The sequence below is a fragment of the Dendroctonus ponderosae genome, unplaced genomic scaffold, assembly GCF_020466585.1.
Source record: "Dendroctonus ponderosae isolate FM_Combo_2020 unplaced genomic scaffold, Dpon_F_20191213v2 Dpon_F_20191213_5, whole genome shotgun sequence".
Lineage (NCBI taxonomy): Eukaryota > Metazoa > Arthropoda > Insecta > Coleoptera > Curculionidae > Dendroctonus > Dendroctonus ponderosae.
In genome coordinates, this window is record NW_026018715.1 from 3987129 (window position 1) to 3995096 (window position 7968).

General features: G+C 32.9%; 1 protein-coding gene and 1 long non-coding RNA gene across 3 annotated transcripts; one reads left to right on the forward strand and one right to left on the reverse strand.

Moving 5' to 3' along the window:
* Positions 1–98: 98 nt before the first annotated feature.
* Positions 99–2530, reverse strand: LOC125504429. Its single transcript, XR_007281482.1, has 2 exons — positions 2047–2530; positions 99–1975 (listed from the first exon to the last, which is right to left on the reverse strand). It is a non-coding gene; the product is annotated as an uncharacterized LOC125504429 (long non-coding RNA).
* Positions 2531–2589: 59 nt separating this feature from the next.
* On the forward strand, positions 2590–6539 carry LOC109546645 (alanine--glyoxylate aminotransferase). Of its 2 annotated transcripts, none has more exons than XM_019917683.2 (7): positions 2590–2883; positions 2946–3138; positions 3436–3604; positions 5371–5526; positions 5607–5708; positions 5862–6110; positions 6165–6539. In XM_019917683.2, the coding sequence occupies exons 1-7, from the start codon at positions 2734–2736 to the stop codon at positions 6319–6321; spliced, it is 1176 nt and encodes a 391-aa protein (XP_019773242.1). In that variant the 5' UTR covers positions 2590–2733; the 3' UTR covers positions 6322–6539. The 2 variants fall into 2 exon arrangements, with proteins under 2 accessions (XP_019773242.1, XP_019773241.1); XM_019917682.2 differs by having other exon boundaries at positions 2600–2883; positions 2928–3138.
* The last annotated feature ends 1429 nt before the right edge of the window (positions 6540–7968 follow it).

Genomic DNA, 7968 nt, shown 5'->3' on the forward strand with positions numbered 1-7968 from the left:
CTTATTTGTCTAATTAATATGACTAACAACCACCCTTACTAGTTCTAGTTTTTGTACACAATGCTGCAGATATGTTTTCGCAAGTAAACCAATTTAAATTTAATAAAAACTGTTTTATTTATTTTTTAAACAAATTTATAAAGAAAATCCTTGGACATACTTCTTACATTAGGACAGGACTTTATCGAAAATATCACTCGTACGTATTTCAGCATTTTCCTTGTCAACTTTTCTACTCTATTTATATACATATTAGCATAACTAAATATTATTATTGGTTTTCATTAACTTGTAATAAATAAATAAACATGTTGTCAGGATTGTCGGGGTTAAATACTGTCACTACATGAACCCAATGTTGCTTATACATAAAATCCCGATTTTCATAACTTGCAAGGACTACCTCAATATACAGAGGTTATTGAGAACTAAGAGAAACTTCTAAAATTGTTATATGTACGCCCAGCAGTGGCGGCGCCAGCTTTAGTTTCCGCTTGGGCGAAAGCCGGCAATTTTTTTTTCAAGATGGGTAGGATATATTTACCATTAAAAGAATGGTAAGAGTTGGATACAAGATTTCCCTTTTACAAAATATTTTGTTTTCTTCTTTGGGCGAATGTAATGTAAAGTATTTTTTGGTTATTTTTATTTAATATACAAGCGTTGCAAAGATTCATTTTTAGTAAGTCTTATTTTAGTAATAACATGTTTGTGTCAAACAAGGAGCTAACAGAGTTTGACAATACCGTTAGTGTCCCAATATGAATTTACAATACAAATATTATGCGAGATTTTATCTACTTTCGTAGAATAACGAAATAAATGTTACAAAAATATATTTCACAACTGTGAATATTTTTTTTAAACGACATTATGTTGGAAACAAATTCTTAATGAAAGTCGCTACAACACTAGCGACTTTCATTCAGCATTTACCAAGTAAAAGTAGATTTAAAATACTTAAATTAACGAAAATAACATTATAAACAGTGAATAAAACATTTATAAGGTAGTGAATTAATTCAATAATGAAATAGTTATTCACGCAGAACATTAGAAGACTTTCATTCAGCATTTACCAAGTAAAAGTAGATTAAAAATACTTAAATTAACGAAAATAACATTATAAACAGTGAATAAAACATTTATAAGGTAGTGAAATAATTCAATAATTAAATAGTTATTCACGCAGGATATTAGAAGATAAATTTTTCTCTTATTATGCGTACCAGCAAACGCATCTATAATCAACTCTAAATATATTTTTTGCAATATCTTTTTCAACAAAGAAAATGCCTAAGTCGATAAGCCTATCCTGACTCACAGTTGTTCTTAGAAAAGATTTAATTATCTTTAAAGTGCTGAAAGTTCTTTCAAAACTTGCACTGGAAAATGGCACTGTCATTGCAATATTATATAAGACTAAACTAAAAATTTGCAAAAGAAGCGTGAAATCTGTTAAAGTGATTGTTAATCTGAAATTAAATTAGTTGATTAAAGTTTTTAGATTATTTTGACTTAGTACCTCTTAGTGGTATCTGGCAATGACTTTGTCTCGTTTTGAATAGAAACTATATCACATGGGCAATGGTTAGCTAAAGAAATCAACGTTCTAAGTGTTCACAAAAATGATGGAAGTTGGATTAAGTGTACTAAATCATGTTTTGAAACCCAGCTTTTGTTTCTGCAAACCTTTTTCAGTTCTTGTACTTTTCAGTTACAAAACTAAAACTGCTAGTTCCACCTAGTTTCCTACCAGTTTTCTTCAAACAATTGATGAAAAATCTGCAAGGGAAAACGGAATACAGTATTGTTGAAAATGCTGTACTTAATCCAACGATACATGATATAATAACTGGACTTAAAACTACCATACTGTTTTTAGGAAAACTTGCAAAGAACGGCTGTCTAGAAAGTTCAGGTAGCGATTGAGCCAAATCAATTACTTCTTTGTCCTCTATATGAAAATATTGTCCTAACGGGAGATAAGTAAGTACCCATATTTAGATTAGAAAATAAATTTATATTAAGTACTTAAAGACTTACTTTTTAATTCCCGAACAACTAGGAATGTTTTCACGTTTATTATTCTCGAATTTGATCTGATGGTTTTTAACTCGCAATTATTTATATCGCTATTAAAAGTGGTTGGGCGAGACAAATTTTGGTTGGGCGCTCGTCCAACCTCGCTCACCCCTAGCGCCGCCACAGACGCCCAATCAACGGTTATTTCCAGATATAATATCCCCGTGCCTTAAATTCTTGAGCGAGCTAAATGTGGTGTTAAATAATGTATGCACCTTCTGTACAAACTCTTATCGCATATCGTCTTATTATGAGTTCAAAAGCTATATTTAAATTCTTGCACTTTAACCTGGCAAGATAAACGCAGGATGTTCCAAAAGTTTTGAAAAACTCCCGAGACCAAATATCCGCCTCAAGTTTTCCTGTATATCAAACAATAAGTCTGAAACTTATGTTTCATCTGGCTAGCCAAAAGCTTCAAAAAAACTTCCAAAGCGCAGATATATTTTTTTAAAGCTGTATATTAGAATTTTTAATACAGCAAATTGTTTTATAAAGTTGTCGATTGACCATCGTACAATTTACCAGTTGTCTTTCTAAGAGTGCCGTGTGATTGAGATATTTTTCAGTAAACGTTTAATGTCAGTTTGTGTTTCTGTTAAGTTTAAGTAATTTCCGATTCGCATAAAGCAGAGTTATTGTTCAAAAATGAACGTCCGCCCTCCATTAGGATTGAAAAGTCCCTTACGTATTCCTCATAAGCTTCTTATGGGTCCTGGTCCTTCGAACTCATCCCCGAGGATCTTAAACGCTTTGTCTCAACCAATATTGGGACACATGCATTCAGAGTTGTTTGATGTAAGTAAACAGTTTTGAGTGAACGTTTGATTTATTTTGGGTAGAAATTACATTTTTTTCAGATTATGGATGAAATTAAAAAAGGCATTCAGTACGTATTTCAAACAAACAATCAACTCACTCTTGCAATAAGCGCATCGGGTCATGCAGGAATGGAAGCCGTACTGTGTAACCTTTTGGAACCTCACGATGTTGTACTAATTTTAATTAATGGCATCTGGGGAGAAAGAGCAGCCAATCTAGCTGAAAGATATGGTAATTTATATACTACAATATAACAATCAAGCTATATTTAGCCAGTTAACCAGAAATAGCATTTATTCCTTTCGTAAATCAATCTAGTGAAAACAATCATATTTCATAAGCGAAAGGAAACGAAAGTCTGCAAATGCTCTTAAACGTCTCAAATCGTACAAATATGAGCTATGAAATCACCCAGCGTTTTTCTTTGGCCAGAAAAAGCATTTATTCATTTCGTGATCGAATCTATTGGAAACAAGCATTTCGAAAGCGGAATCCTTGCTTCGAAGTTGACGATATTTTTGTTTCTAGGGGCCATAGTAAGAAAATTGGTAAAAACTGCTTTGGGAAGCAATTTTTCCATAATAGAAATTGAAAATGCTGTAAAAATACATCAGCCAAAACTGTTGTTTGTAGTGCAAGGGGAAAGTTCAACGGGAATTTATCAACCGATAATAGGAATTGGTGAAATTACGAGAAGGTAATAAGTATACAGAGTGACCCGATAGGCATAGCTCTAGAACGTTTCTTTTGTCAATTTCAACTCGAACATATCGTACCTTTTTTACCTTTACCATTACCTTTTTTTGGAACCTTTTTCAGCTTTGAATTTTGGACAAAACCCTAATAATTTTTTCTAGATTTATTCCCAAAAATATTTCCCCGAACAGAACAAGTGAAAGTTTATAATCAAATATTGGGAAAACTCGCCTCTTTTGTCGCTGTGAATAATTTGATTTATTTAAATTCCGGTTTCTTCACTTTTAGGTCAATATTTATAAAGAAAACTCTCTCTAAACAGAACAACGCGTTTTTCCTAACGTTTTACTATAAAATAATGGCAAACTGAGAGTATTTTATGCAAAAAAGTTAAAACGTGGATTGTTCAAGAAAAGTCATCGTCTTTACAGTTTGGTCTTCTTTATCGTCTTTTTCGAAAACCCGTTTTTGGGATTTTTATGAGTATTTCTACGAATATTTATGAATGATGAATATTCATAGAATTTCATGAATGATGAATACTATATGATAAAAATGAATGAATATTTATGAGTATTTCTCGTCGCTTTGTTGTTCATTCGCTCATCTCAACAGGAAAACAATATAAAATTGAGTCAAAAATTTAACTTTTTGCTGTATTGCTCCAGCCATCATATTATACCATGGATAGGGCATAAGCACAGCTTATTTATCGATATTATTTAGGTATATATGATATTTAAGCTGTGGTATAACGGTTCGTTGCTTTCGATTTGTGAGATGGTTTTAATTCATTTTTAGTTTCTGAATAGAGAAATAATCGTTATTTTTGTCTATCACGTCAACTCCTAAAATACATTATTAAACAGTCTTTAAAAAACATTTTTATCTTTTACTCAAAATAGGTATTCTAAATGTGTATTTAAAGAAACTAAACTTAAAAGGAGAAATTTTCACAGTTATAGTCAAAACATACTGTTCACAAAAAGTAGTTTCTCAACACAGAGACTAATGGGAAAAGGAAAGTTTATTAGAAGAGTTGAGTCTTATTTTATAAAGAAATTATATTAAACAAGAGCCTAAAAGCCGGAAAAGCTTACCTCTTGCAACTTTAACGTTTCTTTACCATCTGATAAAGCTACATAATATCTACATTTCAGCAGTGGACATTAATGCCTAATGTTAATTTTTTCAGTCGCCATAAGTGATTGTGTATTTTCCAGAAAGTATCAGACAATATTTTCTAATGCGAAGGAAGCTTTCTTTTCATGTTCCAGTAGCTATTAGTTGTAATTATTTTATCGGTTCTACCAATATCTGATCTTCTTCATAAGAAAATTGAATTACTTATTTACAAGAGTCGCTATTTTTAGAACAGAGACTTTTTACGAAATTTTTACACACAGATACGAAAACGCTTCTTTGAAATGACACTCTTAAAACACTCTTATGTGTCCACGTAATTGTGCTCCTTTTTACATGATGCTAACCACAGCAGCTGGAGTTTCCGATAAACAAATAAGTTTAGTTTTCAGAGAAAAACATTAGTTAGTGTAATTCTTCTGTTTTATTCAAAAGAGTAAATTATTCAATATCATAGATTTATTCTTTTCGGGGTAATGCAAGAAGAACCACTTGAGAAAATACAAAAATGCCATATAACTAGTTTCAACTTTTGTCAACAAAGACCTGCATCCTATGTGCCTTGTGCTTATTTCTCGACACCCTGCATAACGTTACATACTGCATCAACTCGTTATGTTTTAGATATAATTGTTTGCTGGTAGTGGATACTGTTGCTTCCCTGGGCGCAGTGCCATTCCTTATGGACAAATGGAAGGTTGATGCGGCATACTCAGGAAGCCAAAAAATAATTGGAGCTCCACCTGGCTTAGCCCCGATATCATTTAATGAAAGAGCACTGTACGTTAGGTTACTGAGAGTCTTAAAAGTTGGAAATCGGTTTTCAACGTTAGAAATTTCAATATTATCATTGTTTTTAGAAAAACCATTGCCAATAGAAAAACTCCTATTCCGGTCTACTTCTGGGATATAACGCTGCTTGGACAACAGTGGAATTGCTTCGAAAGGAGCGCACCAAGATTGTAAAGTTTTTTCAATTTTTCAGTAATAATTTTATTAGCTGTACCTAACCAGCCATATCCTTGTTATTATTTGTATGCTTTTTGCATGCTTCTGTCTATGTTTAGATTTGCTTCAGGTAGGTAAGTATGTTCAGAAGTATTCACGATTTCCAGATATCATCATACAACCTCTGCGACACTTTTATACGGTTTGCGCGAAGGGTTGGCTGTAATAGCAGATGAAGGTTTGGAGCAAGTAATTAAAAGACACCAACATTGTGCTGCTCAACTATACGAAGGAATCGAAGCATTAGGGATGCAGCTTTACGTAGACGAAGAACACAAGAGATTGCCTTCGGTAACTACCATTAAAGTTCCTGATGGCGTAGACTGGCGCAAAGTAACTGAATATGCCATGAAAAGGTACTTAAAAAGTATTGAACCGTTATCTGCTGCTTTGATAAGTGTCTTGTTTAGGTACAAATTGGAAATTAGTGGTGGATTAGGACCGACTGCCGGAAAAGTGTTCAGAGTCGGAATTATGGGATATAACGCTACACAAGAAAATATTGTATTCGTGCTGGATGTTCTGAAGGAAGCTTTGAAACATTCGGTGACTAGCTCAAAGTTATGATTTGGCAAAGATGACGCTTGCGGAAATTTCCAAGCCGTAAAATAATAAAAATAAAAATATATGAATAGTATAACTTCCCTAATGATGCATGACTATTTTTTAGAAAGGTCTAGAAAGTAATATTAAAGGTCGTAAAGACGTCGTTTAATTTTATGAAAGCGTTATTCAAGTTTTATTCAAAAGCGGCAAGAAAGTAATATAATTGTTACTTTGCTTAATTAAAAGCTATATTAATTTTTCAGTTCATGCGCTAAAAACAGAAAAAAATATATATTTCACGTTGTGTGTGTTGTTTCACGTCCTGCTGAAAAGTTATTTAGAACTATTTCACATCGTCGTGATTCTTTGAATCTTCAAAACTGCAGATTTTCTAAATCAAATTTGATTTTCAAATAATTTGTTTACTAGATGTATCTACCAACTAATTGATTATTTCTTCAAGTCAATTAGATCTCGCAAAAATAACAGATATCATAAAATAGTTACAATTGGTGGCATGCGAAAATAGTTATAGGGTCTTTGACTCCTGCACCTTCAGCCTCTTGTCTGGTTTGATTCAACGCTGACGTATACTTGGATCATGTTTTTTTTAACTTCGGTAAGCATCTTACTTTAATTACAATAATCATAAAATTAATATTCATACATATGTAAGTAGGTAGATATATTTTTTATTTATTATACTAAATATATCATTTTTTCCTACAATTTACATCTAAATCAACAGTAAGGTCCTGATGAAAAGATGGTAAGTGGTTTACTAAAGTTACAAGTGCCGGTAACTAATTTCTGATTAAAAACGCCGCGCGTGCTTCAATATCTTAAGGTGCGTCCAGGCCGCAGCGCAATACCGCGCCAAACATTTGCGAACGTTCACACACCATTTGCGCCTTGCGTCTACATTGCTGCAACAATAATTAAAAATGTTTGCATTTGCCAAAGTTCCAGCTTGCGCGGCGATATAAATGTGCTATTCATCATGGATGATGTTAGAATTGCAGCGGCAGCTTTCATAATTTTGTGTGATTTATCTAAACAGAAAACTAAAGTGAATAGGTGTTATTGGACGACCCATATATTTCAGAGCAGAAGCTTATACAGTGATTTCTATGCGACCTGGCAATTGAAGATACTGGAAAATTTAAAAATGTCTGTCGCTTGTCTAGGCAAAGCTAAGGATTTGCTGGAATAAAAGTCCTTCTGTCCTAAAATGAATCAAGTCCTGTAATTTAAGTTTATGTGAATGTAATATATAAAAATGCCTTGTCCGGTTCTTGTTGTAGTTTTAATTTTGGCTATTTTCCTTCGAAATGAAGACAGCAATGAACTCATTTTTGCTTTTATCGATTCTATGTCACTGTTCATCTTGCGATGAAGGCGTTTTTCAGCCATGTAACGCATTTTTTATTTCGTAAGTGGTAATTTTTATTACCGCAATCCCATAATTCACGATGATTTTCATATAAATTTATCAGATGTAATATTTTCTCGTGGTCGCACTCTGTCATTTTCTTCAGATTCGCACAAGCGCGCATGGTAAACTGTAGCAGTTTACTGTAGCGTCCAAACTAAATTTGCCCGAACACGAACATTTCTTTGATGTACCGACCACAGATTACGGAGTTTAGATTGGACAGTTTTGCTTTC

Excerpts from the sequence above, each read along its gene's own strand:
- LOC109546645 (XM_019917682.2), top strand. The coding sequence starts at position 2,734 with ATGAACGTCCGCCCTCCATTAGGATTGAAAAGTCCCTTACGTATTCCT. Across the intron at positions 3,605-5,370 it reads ATTGGTGAAATTACGAGAAG|ATATAATTGTTTGCTGGTAG; the intron begins GTAATAAGTATA and ends GTTATGTTTTAG. Across the intron at positions 6,111-6,164 it reads ACTGAATATGCCATGAAAAG|GTACAAATTGGAAATTAGTG; the intron begins GTACTTAAAAAG and ends TGTCTTGTTTAG.